The sequence below is a fragment of the Nyctibius grandis genome, chromosome 1 (genome assembly GCF_013368605.1).
Source record: "Nyctibius grandis isolate bNycGra1 chromosome 1, bNycGra1.pri, whole genome shotgun sequence".
In the NCBI taxonomy this organism is placed as follows: Eukaryota; Metazoa; Chordata; class Aves; order Nyctibiiformes; family Nyctibiidae; genus Nyctibius; species Nyctibius grandis.
Window position 1 is genome coordinate 7,003,833 of NC_090658.1, and position 19,058 is coordinate 7,022,890.

The following is a 19,058-nucleotide window of genomic DNA, read 5'->3' on the forward strand; positions in this document are numbered from 1 at the left end:
TCATAAATAACTGACCCAACTTACGATCAAAGGGTCAAGTTTGTTCCTGGTATTTCACCATTGCAGAAGTATGCTTTGCAAAGCATCATTAAGCTCTGGACAGTCTGTCTTCTGGCAGGTGGAACTGAAGGCATCAGGAGTAACTAAGGGCTTTGTGACCTGTTTAAAACCTTAAAATATCTCCAATATATAATGTCATCTATGTACATGCAATTATTTAGATACTTAAGACACTGCCAATCCAGGCTTTGTTATGAAGAGGCTGGACTTCAACTGTAAATTTTAGCCTTGTGTTTTTATAAAGAAAAAAAGCAAACAAAACTGAAAGATCTAAATTAAACTGAAAGTTTTGTTAAAATGAATCTACTCTTTTCTGAGAATCAGTAAATTACACAGGTACATTATTATATCTATGACACCCGCAGCATCTTTGTGGTATGAAAGCCCTATCAGCTGGTAGCAACATTAGGAATGCTTAAGCATTTCCTTTTTTTCAAATGCTTCCTCAAAACCCACTTCTTTTGGGGCTCTTTTACGCACGTGCAGTGTTAAATGAGGCAGCTACATAACAATACTGTGTGCCTCTCTCTCTTGCCAAGATGTATTGTTCTACAAGTTTAGGCTTTGCTCTTGTAGTGGGCTCTCTGTAGGACAGTGATATCATCTCCATCATCCACTCTTACAGAATGGTGTAAATAAATGATATACTTTCTAAGTCGTTGTCTTCATCCTTCTAGTAATAACTCATCCAATCTTGCTTTTGTAAAAGTGTGTCATGTTTCAGCAATATTGTTTTTTCTTCTCTGACAGATGTCTTACCAGAGTAAGTTTGTGACCTTAAGTTTCAAATGTAGCAGCGAAGTTTAGATGTGTTGTTCCCCGCCCTCCTAAGGATACCTCTGACAAACTGTCATTTTCATGGAGTAATGGTTCTTACTCACCTTGGTGAGTCACATCAGTGATCCATAGGATTCCCAGTTGCTGTTCGTAGGTGGAAGTGGCTTTTCTGGGAATATGTTCTTTTTCTTTCAATGACTTGTTGCTGATATCAGTTTAATCCTGCAGCTTTTGTTTAACGTGAAGCAAGCAGGTATTTTCCTGTCTTTTTTGGGTCTCAGAATTCCAAATGAGAAATTCTATCAAAGGATACTGTTGCCAGTGTTGGCAGTTTAACCAGTACAGGTCATTAGCACATAAGAACCTGAAAGACTGTATTGGGCAGACTAACCAGGGGCATAAATCACTTTGTCCAAGCTGAAAGTGTCAAAGCTAAACAATGAACTGTGTTGATCATGGGAATTGCATTTTCAAGCTTTATCTGTGTAGTAGACTGACAGTGCCTTTGAATCCAAAAGCATGGGTAAGCCTGTGAAAGCCTGCCAAAGCACAGTGTACTTCATGTTCCCTGTCCCCAGAGTGCAGTGTGTCCTGGTTTGAGGGGATAAAATATCCCCTGGTTTCAGGGGATATAGAATCAAGTTTCTGTTAGATTTTATTTCAGTTTGTGGCCAGCCATGGTGATCAGGGCCATTAGCAGTTGAATGCAGGGTAGCTGGCCCAGGCTGGCCCACAGGTGTATTCTATATCATTAACATCAAGTTCACCACAAAAGGGAAAGCTTGCTAGGGAGCTTTTTGCTCTCCTCTCTTCTGGCCTCCCTCTTTCTCATTCCCAATGATTGGTATTCCTGGAACAACCTGCTGCAACTCTGCAGCTAAGTATAATTTTGTGTGTTTTGTATTATCATTGATATTGGTTTCTTGATTTTATTAAATCTGTTCAACTTTAACCCACAAATCTCCCTCCTTTTCCCAATTTCCTTCCTCGGTTGAGGAAGGGGCGTTGGGTGAGAGAGCAACTGTTATTGTTTAGCCCCAGGTGCGGGCTAAATGAAGACACAGTGGCAAGTTAATGGAGGGAACTGGGTCATCAGATTTTGAAAAGGAGGGGATTTGCCTTGAAAAGTGTGGGAATCTGTGGAGGTGGCTAACATTGTGAAAGCCCACTTTTGATAAGATCTTCGATTTTACTTTCTGTAACACCTATATAATCTTGGAACACAGTAACACCTGCTGTATTCTATTGCGTACAACTGTTCAGCACGGAGCAATAACTTTCAAAATGAAGTATTCCAGTCTGTCTCTTAAAGATGCAGGTAGCTTTCACTTTTCCTTTTTGTCTTAAATTTTTCTTGGCAAGATGGCATACATTTAGTTGTATCCTCATTTCTGAGGTCAAACCAAGTTGTAGTCAGCATAAAAATCAGAGCGGGTAGAGTATGGGGAAAAATTCTAATGTCTGTGTATAGGATGAGTGTAGAAGGTATCTGTGTATACAGTGTATTAATAAAAATATATCTAGTATATCACTTTTCATTCACCAGATCATGATGCTGGTCTGAATCCAGCACGATATAAGACATTTTAAGGGCCGTGGTAACCTGACTTGACACTGCTAAGGTTGTATTTAATGAAGACCAGTGTAATTGCCGCCTTTCTTATGTTGCTTGAGATGTAGCAGCTTGTGCTGGTGGAAGTTCCTTCGGATCAAGTTTGCATCTGTCTGGTAGTGCTGTTTATGCTTGTTGGGGTGGTTGCTGTGACCAGCTGGGAATGCTAGTAGACAAGCCTCATTCCAGCAGAGCATATCTGACCCCTTGTTTCCAACAGTGGAGAGAGGTGATATGATTGGTGCGGTTTATATGGTGTCCAAGGACGGACCCATACTGGAGAAATCTTCTGATATGATTAAATAATTGCATAATTTATTAAATAAATACCCCTTTTACGTTAAAACTGGGAAGATGCAAGCTGATATGCTTTATTGGCTCTACTCGCTGTCACAAACCTCCCACTGTTGGTATTGATGTGTATTGCATTGCTTCTGCAACGCCTCACCTACTACCCACAATATTGCCATTATAATTGAAGTAATTCAAAGCTAGGGCTCATTTTGCAAATCCTTGTCATTCAAGTTTTGGTTTTGCAAACTGAACCCCCATTGATTCCAATTTGTATTCCAGGATTTGTAGACAATAGGGATATACAATATCATCTGCATTCACTGTTAGGATTAGTAAATAATAAGTAGGAATTGATCACTTTCAGAATGTCTCATTGCCATCACAAAATCAATAAAAATAGGTCAAAAATGTGTTGTTCCTTTCTGGTTCATCTAATAGATGCTTGAACAGAATCATCTGTAGTGAGTCAGGCTTTTCTTGGTTGTAAAAACAGGAAACATATGATGCAACCCCAAAATCAATTTAACTCCACCCCAGTAGTGTCAGGTTTACCCCTGGAAGAGTCAGGGGCGATTTTTGTCATGCCTTAAAATGCCTGCCTTGCAAAGCACACACTGCTTATTTCTCATGCTTTCACAAACCTCCTTCTAATTCAAGCTCTGACCATACTGTGGTAGACTTCCAAGATTCCATTTCAGACTTCATCTTCTCTTTGTGTGCTGGTAGCCCTCAAGCAAGAAAATAACATCTGCTGGGAACACTGGGGCAGCTGACCATGCTGGAACCCTCAGTTGTCAATGAGGGCTGTAACCAAGTTGAAGACTAACTGGGCCCAAAATGCAAAAAATATAGAACTAACCATAGAAATACACCCTGAGACCTAGTGGTCTTACAAGTTAACACATAGATTCTCATGCACATCTCCAGTGAGCAGCTCAACTCTGAAACACTATGTGGTTTTGTATTTCATGGAACTTGGCTACTAAGCGGTGGCTGTGTTCAGAGCCAGCAAGTATCCTTGTGTATCTCAGGATCTATAAATGCAAAAAGTAGCCATCCTCAAAGAGCTTCATGGAGAGTCAGCTCACATCTACTGGAGGTTCTGCAGAGCCAAATTTTCTGTGTCATATTGCCTAACTTACCAGAGCACAGAGCCAGAGACAACCCATCTCAATGTACACCCAATGTGATACAAGGAGTGCAGAGACACTCTTGAAGCTCTGCCAGAGGTGGCTCAGGTCTAGCACAACCCAGGCAGGCTCTGTGCAAAATTGTGGCACCACTGTTCTTTACTGTCCGTGTAATCCAGGTTTTTCCAGAAGCCCCATGATCCTTACTCCTTATCTCCCTGGCTATTGGAGAGTTACAAGCCTGTATAATATTTTTCATCTTCCATTTCCAAGTCATGCCATTCTTACTTTGGATATCTAATGAGAAATAATAATAAAAATACTACCTCACTGTAACCAGCTGAGTTAGTGCTGTTGCTGAAACTGTATTGCTGCCATTTTTATTTGATTTTTTTTTTTAATGAGCTTTCCTCCACAGTGAAGGTAAGATCATCTTCCTGACTCATCATTCTTGTTGAGACAGTCTAGCCAAGTTTCTGCTTTCCTCCATTCATCTGTCCTGTGTCCATCACAGATTTCTTGTTCCCATCAGTTGTAATTCACTTTGCCTATATTATTGTGACATCAATTTGTGCAGCGCAAGTGAGGCAATAGATTCACTTTCCTAATTGTTTTCTTCTGCTCCCTGCTTACAGCCTTATTCGTAGGGGAAATGCTCTGTCAGAATCCACAGGCCACTCTCTTTTCTTTCCCACAGATCATCCTGTAAGAGTTCCTTCTGCCTTGGTACCTGCAATGCACAGCCAGGCAATCAAAGACTAGAGAGCTGGCAAGTTGAGATGATTCATTACTGTTCAAAGTCATTTGTTATCTCAGTCTCTTAACACCACTCTTTCATTTTTCATTTGTTGTCTTTTGCCTTTTGTCATCCTCCATTGTGAGCTTTTTTTGGGTAGTTGGAGCGCCATATTTGTTTAGAGACTCTAGGCAGTAATTTTAGATGAGTAATGTATGATAAAGAAACCTCTGTACTATTGCCTTATCACTTATGTTTGACTGTTGAGAGGGAGGAAAGAGGAGAGTTATCATCGATTATGGAGAGTGGCATAGCTTTTACCTTCCAGATCAGGAAAAGATGGAGAACAATTTTGTTTGTCTATCCATATAAAATCATAATTCATGATTTTATACACATACATAGGCACCCAAGGAAAAAAAGGAAGAATTTTGTTGTCATCAGTTTTTGCTTTCACATCCAGAGAGAACTCAAGAATGTCCAAGATGTTTGGCCCACATTTCCTGTAAAAAGGAAGTGGTTTTGTCCTCTTTGCAAGGGGAGAAAAAGGGAAAAAAATACTCTTCAGAATAAACTATGTCAAAAGTTGTTGTTATGGAAAAAGGAAACTTTTTCCCAATGCAACTGCTTTGCTACCTTAACAGCAACAGTATTTGTTAGCATTAGTTACAGCTGGTTTTGCATCCTTGTTTTTTCTTGCATTATCCCACATGCACAAGATACAAATGGAAAACCTTCATTAGAACTTAATGTCATATAGCTTAATGAAACACTTCTAGCCTGTTCTTTTGTGTTTTATGTCATTGGAATCAATAACTTTCACAGTTTAATGAGATTTAAGATTCCCTGTGCTTATTTCTGCAGGCACCCTAGACAAACATGTAGAACTAGAGAAACTTGTGGCCAAGTTCCTTGGTGTGGAAGATGCTATGGTGTTTGGCATGGGCTTTGCAACTAACTCGATGAATATTCCAGCCCTTGTTGGGAAGGTAAGTACTTCCTTAAGGAACGCATAGAACAATAATTTATTAGTTGTTTTAACAGCTATTGCAGTATTCTAAGCACACATTATGTGGAAAGGCTTGATTGAGGAACAAAGCTTGATATCAGGAATGCATGAGTCATAAGGCTTGATGACCTTGTGACCTTAAATATGCTCCTTCATTTTTTCTAGCTCTAGTGTTGCTATCACACCTACCTAACATCTATTTAAGGATGAGTGATATGGTTGTCTAGCTTCTCTTATCAAAGTTGCTTCTCTCTAAAAAGTAAGCAAATGTTGCATCCCATGTCTCAGGTGTTGTGGGATGAAGTATTTGGGCTACTTGCAGAGATATTGCCCAGCTGCCTGTGGTGAAAGATGATGATTAGGGTATTTTTTACAACACTTTCAGAAAAGAGAAAGCACAGTGTTTAGCTTTCCTAATGAACAGATCTCCAGCCAGCCCTGCAAAGAAAGCTGGCAGCAAATGCAAGACTAAAGTTGTGACCATATGACAAAAGTTGGGTTCTTATTTGGTGTTGAAGGGATTTCATCTCCAGTTTGGGGTACCTAACACAAAGGCATGAAAATCCATCATCCTATCAATCACAACTGCTGACGTAACAAGCAGATACACTGTGCTGTTAGCTGGGAAAGTGGGTAGCTCCTCTTTAGTTCATGCAAGTGTGAAACAGTATTTCCCTGTTGGTGGAGATGGAATGAACTCACTGTGTCGTGTATGATCAAGATTTCTTCTGAAGCACCAGCGTAGAGGTGAAGTCACTTCTTCACTCACTATTGAAGATGAATCCAGCTTTTGCAAGAGATTTCTAAAATACATGTATACAAGGGCTGGGCAGGGAGAATTGCTTCAGCTGCCCAGAACATGAACTTCAATCTGCAACGGTGCTGGAGAAGTTGTCTAGCAATTTCAAAGGGAAACAGATACAGAGAATTAAGGTAAACTTATGCAATTGCAGGTAGATGTAACAGCGTAAGATACTTGTCCCTTGCTTAGCTATAAAATAATTTTCCGTCACTTAGCTGGCCTCATGTGGAGACTTGGGCCTCTGTCAGAGTTGGGATATTTAGATATAAGTAGCACAAATAAAGATATTACTATATGTATTATATAGAATATAACTATAACAATTTAGTATATATTAATATTATATAGTATTATAATATATATCACAGGTATTCTGTAATTGCCCTATGTTGGGGAGATTTATTCCTAAATTTTCCTCTATAATTAAGCCTAGTAGCTACATTTTCTTGTCAAGATGCGTATACTCTTACTGTTAGTTCTGCATACCAGTCTTTAGGCAGATTTGTGTGAGCATCTCTCAACCTAGACATAATCTGTGTCTCCAAAATAAGTATTTACTTAATGTTGTATTGCCCCTTGGATAATGAAACCACAGCACAAGATGTGTAATAGAAAGCAAAGCTAAATTAGGGTTCCAGCTTGAATTTCAACTGTGAATCCTGGCTCCTGTTAATATAATATACAAAGTTATTTCTCCTGCAATTCTATTTTAGCTTCTAAAAAGAAAATGAGTTTTCAACTGAGTTAATTAATGAAAAATATACTGCAGGTGAGCTTTATATGCATTTACTAGAGAAAGACTCTGCCTGGTGCCTAAGCTCCACTCACATCTTAATGGAAGTGGGATTTATGAAGCATCAATCTGTCCTGATCTCATTTCTGCAGCACAAAGTGCTGATGTCAGTCCAGCCTCAGTATTACTCCTCCTTACTTTACTGTCATGCAGTCTTTTTATATGGGGTGATGACTGCATTTTCCTTGCAACACAAAATAGACAGTAGACAGGTGATAGAGGAAGCAACATCACTTGATTTTACTATAAAGCAGTCAGTCTCCACTAGGATTATGCACTGCTTTCCAGTTACAGGAAATATTTGGCCCCCTTGCACCACCTGGGAATGCCTGAGAATCAGATCCCACAGTTTCTGCCTGCCTTTGTAGTGCATCCTGGCACCTTCAGAAAAGTGGCAGAAAATCCAGTTCATGTTTAATACTTACAGCTTAATTGGTGCAATGCTATATCATAGACATACGTGTATACTGACGCACATGCACGCATGTCAACAGCCTCCAAATTCATACAGATGCTTATTGTACTCCTTCTCCACAGGGCTGCCTCATTTTAAGTGATGAGTTGAACCACACTTCTCTCATTCTTGGTGCAAGGCTTTCACGTGCTACTATTAGAATCTTCAAGCATAATAGTGAGTATTGAAGTTGGAAATATTTAGAGACAGATTTGTTCACACCTCAAAGGCAAGGATGCTTCCTTTCAATGCTTGCTTTGCTGTCAGTTCCCAGATAATACTTTTGTCCAGGCAGAAGGATTAGCTGTTCAATATTGTGAGTGATTTCTGATGGGGGAAAATTAATAGTGTAATACAATAATTACTATTGTGCATGATTTGGGTCTTCAGGTTAGACCATAATTTCAAAATCCAGTCTTAATCTCATTGCTGTCTTTTTGACGTGCTGAATGTCTGTGTGCTGTCATAAAGGTTTTATTGTTACTGTAGCCAAAATAGTACAAACATACTTACAAAAACACAGGCCATATCTCCTGCCTCTGTTTCTAGCAGATTCAGTGCAATCAGAGTTACATTAATGTGGTATTCCTTTGAAACAGTTATCCTGAATACCCAGGGGTCTTTACCAAAGATGCAGATGGTTATATCAAGAGCATCATCCCAAATATTCTTTGAAGTATAATTTCAGTATAGAAATCATACATTAACTTTGCAGTCATATAATTATCTTCTAAAATACTCATGCTTTTAGAAGCATGAGTATTAAAAAAAAAAATACTCAAACTTTTATTTTGTATAAAATACTCAAACTTTTATTTTGTTAATGCTGCTGTGGTTACTGTCAGAGACATCGTGACTGGCTTTGATGACAAGAGCTTGTTCTTTTCCCTTATTTCCCATTGCAATTCCCCTTTCCATCCCCATTGCTGCCACCAGACAGTGATTGCAACAGAGGTTAAGAAGTTGGAGAAGTGATGAGGAATGAGAAAAGAGGTCTGGTCACCTTTGTTAATAGCTAATACAGTCCATTCTCTTTATTAAGTGTTGTGTTCAGACCTGAGGTGAGCAAAAATGAATTATGCATATGCTGTAAAAGGCCTAAGGATCCATTGGAATGAAAAGCACACTATAATTATAATATAAGGTGTTGTTATAATTAATATCCATTCATAATTTAGGTAAGAAGCAATTTCTGAAGATTATTCAAGAATTAAAGATCATCTGAATCTGAATGTTTTTACAGAAGTAACTATTCATAGGTTAGCCTGTAGCATATCCCAACTTGGTTGACTTCCACAAACCTGGATGCACTATGTATGGTTGCTATACCAGTCTTTTCTCAACTCTTCCTTACTTTGTTCATTACCTTATCCCATTCAAACTTAGGTTTGCGTCACATCTTGTGGGACAACCTCTCACTACCCAAATCCAAATGTTCTCAGTCTCTCCACCCATCTATGCTGCGTGCAGCCCCACTGGCCTGTGTCACTTCCCACAGCATTTCAAAGAACATTCCAGTTTGAGGAGTGTATTACTCTCAACTGCTAAGGAAGCAGTGAAGACATCACTTGGAGCTGTCATTCTTGCTTTAAGGAATTCGGTCTCTAACTATCCCCCAATATTTCATTCCACTCCCAAGAACCTGATACCTAACCAGCTTCTGCTTGTGCTTGTGACAAATTAAAGCTGATGTTCTTTTGAATAATGTGTGAACCTAAAAATAATAGTGACCTGTCCAAAAAAAGCACTAATCCAGTACCGGAAAAAGTAGACAGTCCCTTTAAGGGTCCCGACAAACATCAGTGGAAGCCCATCCAGGTTGCTTTGGAAAAACTCGTTGCTTTCTAGACTAGAGACCCAATTTGCCAAAGTCAGTCTTGTGTGCCATTTCTGAGATATCACTTTAACTTATTTTCAAAATGAAACTGTGGAAACATATGCAAATACTGTTTGAAATTTGAGTGTCAGCTTTGGTCATCACAATTTTGTAAGCCTTGAGTCTTAACCTAAGTTGCATTTAGAGAGCACTTCATGTGAAGAAGCTTCACACATTCATGCTCTCTCTCTCCCCCCACTGTGAGTCTCTCAGTATGTTAGTTCCATGGTTAGAAAGTTTTTTCTTTTGAATATTTCCTTAATCACACCCATGAGTTACAGATCACCAACAGCTTTTAAAATCACATGTGCATAAATATATGTATGTGCCTTTTGCTTTGGAGAAAATAGGATGTGTATTGGAGGAGGACAGCAGTGGAAAGCATAATCCAGCAGGACTGCTTTTGTACGATGCAGTTTCACCCAAAATGAAGCAGCCAGACTTGTTCTCTGTGGATCTGTCAGGGAGCAGTGTAATATAAGTCAGTACAGCAAATTAATTGAGGACACACATAACCAAAACTTCCAGCTTGTGTTGGGAGGGTTCTTTTCAGTTAGGCAGGTGCTTGTTTGTTTTGTTAGATCAGAGCTGTGTTGTTTATGCTCCCAGATTATCCTTCTTGCTAATATGTGGATACATAGCATGTATACAGGCATGCACACGCATGCCCAAATTGTCAGAGTATGTTAGTGCTGACATTGTCATGCTTATGAACAGGGGAATTAAGCCATTATCCATGTCATACTGCTTGATGCAAAAGAAAGGTTCCTTGTGCTGTATTGGCCCTATGGATGAATAGAAAACCTTGCACCTTGAGTTACCACTTGAAGATCTTCAATAAGCATTAGTTTCAGCATCAGGTAGTAACGTGTTTTGTTTACTTTTTAAAATCCTCCTCTATATTCTACTCAAAAAAGGCAATACCCTCCACTTCCTTCCAAGGACAGGGGATTGATGTATGTCATTTCATATAAGAAAATCGATGACCCTTTAAAGAGCTTGGCCCTGGGCATCAACTGGAGGATGTTACTGTGTCAAAGGTTTGGCTAGGGCTCTTTGATGAGCAGTTGGAACAATTCTCCAGCAAGCTGCAGAAACAAAGAATAAATGAGTGTCCTATCTCAAAGAGGATTGGGGCTTAATGTGCATTTCATTCCTGTACGTACAGAGCCAAGTTGTGTGCTGGCATGAGTTGGCTCATCTCCTTTGGAGCTGTGCCAAGTTACACATACAATAGTGCCCTACACTAAAGGCAATAAAAGAGTCGCCAAGTAGTACCACCACTAGTACCTGAGACATGCTTTCTGTGCAGGAGAATAAAAAATAAATTCAAATCAGGCAGCAGATTTTGAAGTTACTTTTTTGCTATTAGCATACAGCTTGAGAAAGCAGACTTTTTTTCCGTGCTTCTTGTTGCTTACTTCAGCTTCTTTTGAAATGCTGTGTAATACCCTTGGTAAAACTGCCTAGTACATATTTACTTTGGCTCCGACTTCTTTGATTGCACATGTGTAGAAGAGACACTGGGAGAAGGGTGAGGTGTGAATGTTTGTTGCAGTTATTATAAATGGTTATCAAAATGAGGAGGAATAATTATGTAACAAACGAGTGAAGCAATGGTATATTTTATGAAGCGGCTACTTCCTGAATATTATACAAAAAACATGCACAGGTGTGTGCTAGTAACCTCCCTTTCTAACAAGCTTGGCATTGTAAATCTTTCTCCTCTCCCTTTTTTCCCCTTGTTATGGAAAAACTATTTTTTAAAGAAAAATTATAGGAAACTTTGTTCTATGATAAAAATATTTCACAGAAAAGAGTAAAAACTGCCATTTTAAACTTGCTACTGCAGCACATCAATCTTTCAAAGGCTGTGCTGTAGCTAATTCTGTAAAACTGCGTTATTTTACTTCAAAACATATAATCTGTAATACTGGAACTATTTGTCATTACACAAAAGTAAATAATTATGCTTATTTCATTAGTAAACCAAGAAGTAATCTCTACCTATTACCTTAATTATGTATAATATAATTCTTATTCTTACAAAAGCTAATTAAATTCTATTTCAATAAGTGGGTAGCTCTCCTAGGCATTACACTTTTCACAAAAAAATCTGAATAGTTTTTCTAGAACAGATGAAATTGTTAGTCCTTTATGCTTCTCCTAAGTAAAATAAAAGGCATCGGGATGTTTCTCCTTTTTGACAAAAACATTGCACAGGTGTATGAGAAGGTTTTCAAGCCCTAAGGTGAATACTAGAACAAAAATGTGCTGTGGACTTGTAAGTCCATTTTTATTTGGACATAGGAATGTGCCCAGCATCCTGCCTCCCAGAGAACAATCCCTTCCTTGTAAACAGACAGGAATTTACAGGCCTGGGCTGAGAGAAATGCACAGGCACACATCCACAGATCACCTATGTGAGAGAAATTTAGGAGAATACTCCATTTCAGCCCTATAACTAAAAACTACTGAACAGGGCCTTCCCTTCCTGTGGGCTCTCATTAGCACTACTGCTAGTCTTCACCCAGCCGAGGTCACACCAGCATGTCACAAGGTGTTTGGCCTTTAAGGGACTTTTTCTGTTCCAGGGACTTGTGAGTTTTTGTGGATGCTAGCAGCAAAGCTCAGCTACTTGGAGCCCCTGCTCTGAGGAATGGGTGTAGGGGGTTTTTAATATTTTTTTTTCTATTTTAGGACCTGAGCAGTCCTAAATTTATGCAGGAGTGTTTTTAGTGGGCTAAAATCGTTCTGACCTGCCCATAAAGCATCTGCCTTTTGTGTCCCCTGCTGTGGTGTGGGCACCATTCGAGTTACCATTTCCCAGGCAGTGATTTGTTTAGGAAGCTAGAAAAGAGCTGCATTTCTACACTCGAAATGCAGCCAGCAGCATGGTTCAACAACTAGTATGCAGTGGGAGAAAGGTGGGAGGCTAAAACATCTCCCTGCCTCTGTGGCAGTAGTGGCCTGGCCTTGGTTAGTTTTGTGCCAGAAGGTGTCTGATGTTACCCTTACCAGGCCTGGGCTTTGGGGAGCCTCTGCCACCCTCCCCAGGTGACCCACATGGGGGTCCCTCAGCTATATGGGGGCTACGCTCTTGGATGTTTTCATTTCCTTGCCCAGGGAGAGACTGACTTATCACTTGCTCTTTTTTTATTTCTAAGACAATCTTTTATTAATATCATACTTTTTAAAGCACTTTTTCAGAATCTCTGACCTTTATCTTGGTTAAATATTAGCCAAAATCCCTTGAACCTTCCAATAAAACTTGAAAACCAAACCCAAATAGCTAACCATTAATCAGCTTGTGATTTTATCAAGGGTTTTCTGTCACAGCGATTCTGGGTCTTATATTGGTATCAGGTGCAGCATTTTGGGGTCTTATACTGGTAATAGGTGAGAGCCTATCTTTTTTCATTCAGTGGACGGATGAGTGTGTTACTGACTACACCCAAGTGAATTCTGTTCATATCAGCTTGTATAAGAAGGTGCTGTACAAGGCTTAGGATTTGTACATTCTTTCTAGTTCTACTACATTTTTCCCACATAGCATCAAGCAACTCAATTGCAGTCACATTTCTAGGTTTAGATTTGCAATTGCATGAAGTCTGTGGGAATGTCGTGACTACACAGAAGTCAGGCCATGTGGAAGAAAAATTTCCGGTTCTCTTCATTGCAAGGGCACTTCAACGTGCAATCAGAACAAGTGATACTACGAGGAGGGCAGGCAATTGCAAGGCACAACCAAACACCTTGGTGAGATATAAATCTGGCCTCTAATCTGGTGCTTGAACCCACAGCTGAAATGAGGATTACAGTAGTACATTCCTAGCTCCTCCTTACACACATTTTCAGTGTTGTGAAAGTAGTAAGGGGTTTTCTTGGGGTTCTTATGAATCAGGTGGTTGATGATAGAAGTGTGTCATGCAGGTGTGAGCTGTTCAGTTTTCCATATGAAATATAGTCTCCTGCTTGGACAACAGTTGTAAATTTATGTTAATCCAACTCTGGCATTTCTCAGTCTACTCAGTCAAATTAGTGCTTTGGAGTTCAGATATGTGTACCGTGAGGACACCTTAAAGACAAAACACAACTACCTGCAGGAGTTGTAGTTAACACTGAAAGAACCTTTACGCAGCAGAAGACCCTCATCTTTCAGTGCAAATATATTCTCTAGCAAAAAAAAAGATGAAAAGAAGAGAAAAAAGAAGGGGAAAACTGTAAGTGCATGCCCTTAAGCAAGCAAGCAAATAAAACAGAGGGGAAACGAGATAAATGAATGGGTAAAAATTAGCAAAAAGTCTCTTCGCTTGCAAAACCAAAGAGTTTGCAGTGTCTTAGTACAAGACAGTTCCTTAATTTCTTTATTTTTTTCCAAAGGTGAATTGAAGAAGGGGGGGAGGGCAGCGTTACAGCTATTACAGAGCAGGATGAAAGGCACATTACCCACTAAGGTTTTGTCCTCCTTGAAGCCTCTGGCCACTATCAGAGACAAGATCATTGCACCAGATAGGTGGACCGCAGCCTAATCCAGTTTGGCATGTATTTCCCTGTGACACATACAGACGCTGCCACAGAGAGGAGACTGGTCTATCCTGCTCCTAGCATGCTGTGTCTGCATTCGCCCTCTCTGATTTGAGGAAGCCATGTCTGACTTGCCAAGTGTGAACAGGAAGATTTCCTGAGCGAGTGCTCTTTACTTTCACAGAGAGATATATATTTATTGAGGGCCATGAAGAGGAGTCTCAGACTGTTACTGTGGCTGCAGTAATCACCACCCCCACCACCCCATTCCAAATGAAGAAATTCAAAGCTGTGATTTCAGGGAAATTACTCTAAAGATGCTTTTCCTGTTCAGAGCTGTGCCAGCAGTCAGGGACTTTTCAAAGACTAGTTTTCACTAGAATGAAAACCACCACCTACGGTCCTACAGTTACTGTTTAGATCAACAAAACCCTTGTGTTTTCCAGCTGTTGCTTTAGGGATCTGCAAGGAGGGACAGCATTGGAGCTAGCCACTTGAGTCACCCATGAAAGGACAGTGACCAGGAAAGGTACCTGTGGGGGAGAGCAAGAGAAGAGGAGGCAGATGCTGCAGCAGATGCGCTGCAGCACACAAGAGGTGGTTGCATGGGAGGCTGAGAAGGGACAGGTAGCCACAGAGTCTGCGTGAACTTGCATGAGAGTGCAAAATGGGAGAAACTGAAAACGAGAGTGGCAAACACAAGGCGAAGGAAAGAAGAATGTGATAAGGGTAGTAGTAGCCTGTTTATTTTAATTAAAAAGGATTCAGCTGACATCATGCAGGAGATTTCCAGCCCACGCAGAGGAATGGTGATGACATCCTCAGCGTTGCAATGTAAGGATGAGGGGTGGAGACGCCGCGTCTCCCTGCAAGGAGGCACTAAGTGTGCCTGGAATAGGGCAGGGGCCCCTCTGGGAGCCTGAAGTCCCACCTGCACTGGAGGCATCATGACACACAGCTCCCTGCCCAGGTCCAGGCTTGCTTTGACCCACAGGCAGTTTGTGTTGTTGGTATTTCTGTTGAAGTAACTCTGAAGGATCACAAACAAGGATTATGCAAGTCTATACTAAATTCTAAAAAACATAAGAGCTCCGATGTCCCCACTTAGGAAACTTTATCCTCCGTATCTAGACAATACGCCATAGGGAGAAGGTGGAAAGTGAGACAAAGATAGATTTGGTTGTGCTTTGACTAATTAATCAAGTGAAATTCTTAACACCACCTCCTGGGCTGGTGAACGGTTGTTAGCCATTACCACTGAAAAGCCTGGGCTGGTGATGGTCAAACAAGGAAGAACAGTTATTTTCCCCATAACTGGTTATTCAAGATGGACTCGTGCAACTCATCATCTCAATGTCCCAGTGTTTCACAGTCTAACTATATTTAACAGGCAAATAATTTGATATCCAAAAGTCACCTGGGGTTGCACTGTTGTTTTTCCTGGCATTCAGTATATCCCACTTTCTGGAAAGTCTAAGCGCAAGCACAGAGAGAGCACTGCATCTTCACTTTGAATAAAAAGAAGCAGCCTTTTGGGTGGAAGATTAAAGATAACAGATTTTCTCTTCCTCCCAGTTTCCCATTTCCCAATGAGACACTACAAGCACAGAGTAAAAAGGTCAGTAAAATTAATTAGCACCTAAACAAATTATGTGTTGACTGTTACAGGCCTAAGAAAGGGACAACACACACATGTTTTTCAGAATGACACATCAAAACCAAAGTGAGATAGCCCTGATCCTACAGACAGACATGTCGTTAACCTGTAATCCAGCAGCACTATGTCCTATGTAAAGTCAGGCAAGCTCATCCCTCAGAGAGGTTCTTCCCTATCTGCTGTCTCATGTTCCACACTAGTTTGAACAGAGGAGCTATTCACATCCATGTATTTTTTAAACAGCTCTATTAAACAGAGTTATATATGTTTCACTTCTCTCTATCCTCTCATCTTTCCTTTTTTTTTTTTTTTTTTGATGTGGATGTATGTTAAAACCACTGAATCTTCAAGCCATACTTTTAGCTCAGAGGGCTGGGCAAACTGACTTTCCTGAAGTCTAGAACCAATCTGGACTGACATGTAGACAGAATACTGAATTGAAAGACCCTGTGTGATTCAGAGGATGGTTTCAAATGTCCCACAAGGATTTAATAACAATGACATTGGTAGAGAAATAATTCAGTGGAGAAAAGGGGGCGCCCAAATTTTACTTTGAGTGACTAAGTGAGTTTTCTGTCATCCTGGGGAGTCCTGTAATGCTCAGAACTCAAAAGGATTTCTGAACATTATCAACTCAAAACAAAAGCAGCTGTCTTCCATGAAACATGCATGTGCTGCAAATGCTCATCTGGTTTATAAAGTCCCCTTTTAAAGCACCAAGGAACTTTTATTTCCTTGGTTGCCATCTAGTGGAAACTGTGCTGTCTGCATTGTATTATTCATAATAGCATTTCCATCTCAGAGCTCACTGAGCTGTGCAGATGATTGCACCATTGAAATAAGGGGCAACTTGTCGTGCACGCTTTGTGCCTTGTAAATTATAGCAAGGTCTTGCTAGGTCAAGGGTTTACATGAAGTGTAGAGTGGCACAGGTGTTTCTGAGAAATTTATCTTTCACCGACATCAGTAAATGGTACTAGAAAGAGGTGAGGTATCAGGATGGACGGGTTCAGGCCATAACCTGGCCATCTCTCAGGTCACAGGTTATTCACGATGGACAGTTACTGTGCAAATGGCCCAGTTCCAGTCAGGCAGAAACCAAACTGTAGGTCAATATTAAAGTAACTAAGGTATATTTTCTTCACTTGGGGCAATTGTATTTTACAGATTAGCCTTGTACTATTTTAGAAGGTTATAGTTGCATGTCATTCATGAGCCCATGGCGATGTTGGAAAGTAACGAAAAACTCATTATTTGGCAGCCTTGAGACATCATGAGTATCAGCAGACCATACAGAGAACTGCTGGCAATTAGCCTCAGTACTGAAGCAAAGTGGTTCCCTTTTGCCTTTAAATAAAAATGTATGCCAAGAATTTCTAGAAGTTTCCCGGATAAGGTGCATAACTGGAAGCTTTTTGTAACTCTCCTTATCACTCGATTGCATTCAGGCAAATTAAATCAGTCGTTGGGCCTTGCCTACTAATAAAGGAAGTTTATCTTCAGGACACATTTTTCTAATGTTGTCTTTTTCTGTATAGGAAAAAATAGTGCAGGTAGAAAATCAAAAGTTCTTTAGGAAAATCTTTATTAATGGTTTTCCATCCTCCTTTTTCTTATTTTTAAATAAAGATATGCAGAGCCTTGAGAAGTTGCTGAGGGATGCAATAATATATGGGCAGCCTCGAAGCCGCAGAGCATGGAGAAAAATTATCATCCTCGTCGAGGGCATTTACAGGTATGTTTGTGTTTTAGAAACATGAGTGCTCTATCATTTCTGAGGACAGAATGATATACTGAGTGAAGCGAATATTGACTCTAGGTATCTGAGAGAAATCTTAATGAGAGTGGAGGTTACAATAACATTCTGTGATCTTATAAATATGTTGATTTCCATTGCTTCAATCTGAGCCCTGGTGTAACTTGCTCTAGTTAGATCCTGTGCATTGTTCTGAATATCAGTTTAGCAAATCACAGTGGGGTGGGAGATGTACCGTGAGAGCAAGACAGATCATCAGCTGGCGTGCGTTGTCACAGATATGATAAAATTCATAGAGCTGCAGTAGGTGAGGAGCTTTGCTAAGTGAGCAAGCAGAGTTTTCTAGAGTTGTTTGTTATGCACGGGCAGGTCAAAAGACAACTATGCAGAACTAATTAAGTTCTGCATGCACAGTTCTTACCCAGCTGTTGGAATCTAAAAACTCAAGCTAAACATAGGCCAAGTGATATCAGCACCTTTCTAGTCATTCATGCTGGATCTAATGGACCCACATTTTAATGTGAAAAACAATTAAAAGGCTGGCTTTCAAAGATTTATATAGTGGTATGTCATGTAGCCCTAGTCCCTGGAGGAATCTGAATGAGAAGTGCCTTTGAGAATCCATCAGATAGTATCAGCATCAATAATACCATGTAATTATAGAGCATCCTAGTCACATATCTCCGGTACACTAACGTGGTGCATCTTACACCCAACCAGAAAGACAAACCATCACTAGACTTGAGCAGCAGAGCAGAGGCACCAGCCAGGCTCACCATCCTGAGCTTCATCCTGGCAACCGTTCAAGTCAGGAGAAGGTTGCTGGGGAGGCAGCCATGGGGCTGGTGGGGCAGCATGGAGGGGGGAGCCACTGGTGGGCAAGGAGCTGGAGCAGGGAGAAGTAGAGATCATGAAGAAGAGGGAAGGGCTGAAGAAGCAGGGATCTAGGCAAGGCTACTGTGGTGATGACGAGAGAGGTGGGGAGTAGGAGAAGCATAGTTTTGGGAGTAGCGACACCTGCACCAGAGAGAAGGGAACCAGAACTGCTCATTCACAGGATGCAGCGTGGTTTATGAAAGCAACATTAAACTTCATATGTGGAGATCGTATCATGTGTTGCTGAAATACAGCTAGTCTGGATGGGCAGTCGTTTATGCCATTTTATTGAGAAATGCTAGCACAGTTGAGCTGATTAGCTTTTTTCATAAGGAATCTTTTACAATCTCATGTCATCACAACTTCATAGTTGTCAGTACTTTCTTTTTACCTAACATTTTCCATCTGCAAAGAGAACAAATGAGTCCTTATCTAAACACCTGTCACTCAGAGCTAAAACAGGTTGCCAGCAGATCAGCTGATCCAAAGCAGGCTGAACGTCTCCTTTCAACCAGAATAAACAGAGCAAAACTGCAAATAAACATAGCTTGGCACTACTAAAAGAAAGCTCTGATTTAAGGACTTTGATCATGCAGAAATTAAGTGGACCACCAACATTTTGCTTACAAATATTCCCATCAGTCACATGGCCTGCAGAAAATGCTCCAGCTGCTGAGCTTTGTTCACTTTTAAATCCTT

The 19,058-nt window shown here is 40.4% G+C and overlaps 1 protein-coding gene across 1 annotated transcript in view; it reads left to right on the top strand.

The window, feature by feature from the left end:
- The window catches only part of SPTLC3 (serine palmitoyltransferase long chain base subunit 3), an 86,568-nt gene that overhangs the window by 42,694 nt on the left and 24,816 nt on the right, over positions 1 to 19,058 (top strand). Inside the window, exons 5-7 of the mRNA XM_068410636.1 lie at positions 5,474 to 5,598; positions 7,751 to 7,844; positions 17,357 to 17,462. Of these exons, the coding sequence (XP_068266737.1) occupies positions 5,474 to 5,598; positions 7,751 to 7,844; positions 17,357 to 17,462 (325 nt within the window). The remainder of the gene's footprint in view (positions 1 to 5,473; positions 5,599 to 7,750; positions 7,845 to 17,356; positions 17,463 to 19,058) is intronic.